General features: G+C 37.1%; 1 protein-coding gene across 27 annotated transcripts in view; it reads right to left on the bottom strand.

Moving 5' to 3' along the window:
* The window catches only part of ptprk (protein tyrosine phosphatase receptor type K), a 122,507-nt gene that overhangs the window by 43,875 nt on the left and 76,132 nt on the right, over window positions 1–2,500 (bottom strand). For all 27 annotated transcript variants that reach the window (XM_035995017.1, XM_035995010.1, XM_031321606.2 and 24 more), the window contains one exon: window positions 1,291–1,403. In XM_035995017.1, coding sequence (XP_035850910.1) covers window positions 1,291–1,403 — 113 coding nt within the window. The remainder of the gene's footprint in view (window positions 1–1,290; window positions 1,404–2,500) is intronic.

Raw genomic sequence — 2,500 nt, 5'->3', positions numbered from 1 at the left:
ATATTGAGTGGGAAATAAAATTACTTATCTATGGTAAAGGAATAGTTTGATATTTAGTTAATAGTTCCTGATGATTTTTTTTTGCCTCTGATCAGGTCAGCGGAAAGTTGCTGGGCCTGGCCAAGAAAGGTAAGGCAAGGCAAGGCAGCTTTATTTGAATAGCACATTTCAGCAACAGGGCAATTCAAAATGCTTTACGTAAAACTTTAAAGAGCAGTTAAAAACGATTAAAAAAATTTAAAAAATTAAAAACAGACAGGACCATATTTCTTTACCATCTCATCCACCACTGGCCCAGCAGGAACATGTGACTTTGTACTCATGTTACCCATAACAGAGTGGAAGTACTTCTCTTTACCTACAATATAGCCGTCGCTATAAGGCTTAGTTTAATCAGGCAAACTTTGCAAAATCCTAAACAGTAAACATAAAATCTACGTCACATCCACGTTGGAGAAATTCTCTCTCTCTTTCTGTTATCTGTTCAAAAATACCACTAGATAAAAGACGAGAATAAAATTGACAGAGCAGTATAACAAATTAACAATTAGAAAAGCTAAGTGGCTACGGTAGCTTCATGTTTACTGTATAGTAAATGATCATCCTATTCTCTGCCACAAAGTAAATAAATGCATTTGCCAAAATGTCGAACCATTCCTTTAAAACGGGTCATTATAAAACACCCGATAAATACACTCGCACTCAATCACAAATCATTTCACTAAAATATGAATACATTCAAACACATAAATAATTCTAAATTACCACTTATACCGCTATTTAAAGAAATTGTTTGAAATGGGAAATAGTGAGTGTAAGACGAGAAGATCAATATCACTCTCATGTCTTTATACTAAATGTGAAGCTACCTCTTGGAGATAATTAGCCTAGCTTAGCATAAAGAATGGAAACGGGGGAAACGGCTAGATTAGCTCTGTTCAAAGTTTTAAAAATCTACCAGCGCCTATACATTTGACTGATCAATATGCTATATCTCATTTGTTTAATCTGTAAACAAATTAGCTTTGGACAGAGCCAGGGTAGCTTTAAGTGTTTATGCTAAGCTAACTGCCTGCTAGCTCCACCTAAAATTTAGCGTACAGACACGAGTGGTATCGAACGTCTCATCTAACTCTCAGCAAGAAAGCACATTTCCCAAAATGTTGAACTATTCCTTTGACATATGTCACCCAGAAGTCAGTCTATTTTCCTGCTTTCCTGTGAAAGGATAAATGCTAATCGTCATGGTCATTTATTGCTTAACTATACAATGTCTCTTACTGAACATACCTCTTTCAGTATAATAGGTCCATCTCCAAATATGGAGTTAGCATTGAGCTGAATCAGCAGATATGTAGGGCCGACGCCTAGCAGCTGGGGAGGGGCGATGGGGTGCGGAGGCTCTGAGGAAAGAGAATAATGAACAAAATCATAAAAGAAGGTTTCAAAGGGCCTCATCAGGTGAATGAAACACACTCAAACAAGGTCACAGCAGAACAGAAGAGGCAAGACACAAGGTAACAACATACTGTAGTGATTGTCATACAAAGTGTAACAGTGTAACAGCTGACGTGATATCTGTGAGCTCAAATGAATATTTTAAACAACCTACCAGTAAACAATGACAACTATTGTAAGGGACATCCTAACAAGTGGAAACTGCACTAACCTGCAATATTATGACAACCAAGTTGCGTAAATCTAATAGTGAACTAATTGGCTGAATATTTATGGTCATGCAGGGAAGTGAGCACTATATTTTGAGACCCATTGTGTTTAGTGCTGAGTAGCTGATGTCGTTTGGAGTTAGTTTCAATCCTAGCTTCCTGTTCTTACTTTCCTCCATAGAGTGCTTTTCTAAATACTCAAAGACACTTCACATAATAAGATTTATATCCAGTTACTTTCATCAAACACTCGCAGCCATGTTGTTTCAAGCATTGACACTCCTTTTCTGTGTTGACGGAGTTATAATGAACTTAATGCTAATGCAAACACACCCTTTGCAGCTGCTTCACATCAAAAGCCTTCCACCATCAAAACAAGAAACTGGAAGGCTTTTATTTGGAAGAGGCTTCAGAAAGTGTCTACCACAGTGGTTGATACTGCCCTCTTCACACATCTTCATAGCTTTATCTATCTGAAAGTAATAACTTTTTAGTTTTTCAGACAAAGGGGTCTGTTAATGTTCCTTACAGCTTCATTCAGACATGACAGGACATTTACGGAAAGAGCCACAATGCTAGGGTGATATTTTGCATTAGTATGAGAGGTGAAAGAACTCCACTGTGTTTAAAAAGTAATGCTATGGAGGGAGAAGAGTGTTTTACAAGCTGCATGACTGATATCTTTTAAACCCTATTTTTCCATCAAAGTGAATCCTCTACATTAATACATTTTCTCATCAGTTTCATAATTTAATGTTGTTAGTGAGCAATTTCTGCTGCCTATTTTACAAAGTCCATCAGTGCACTGCACAAGCAGAGAATGATAGGATTCC

Source organism: Sander lucioperca, chromosome 19, assembly GCF_008315115.2.
Source record: "Sander lucioperca isolate FBNREF2018 chromosome 19, SLUC_FBN_1.2, whole genome shotgun sequence".
Lineage (NCBI taxonomy): Eukaryota > Metazoa > Chordata > Actinopteri > Perciformes > Percidae > Sander > Sander lucioperca.
This window is presented reverse-complemented; position numbering and strand designations above follow the sequence as displayed.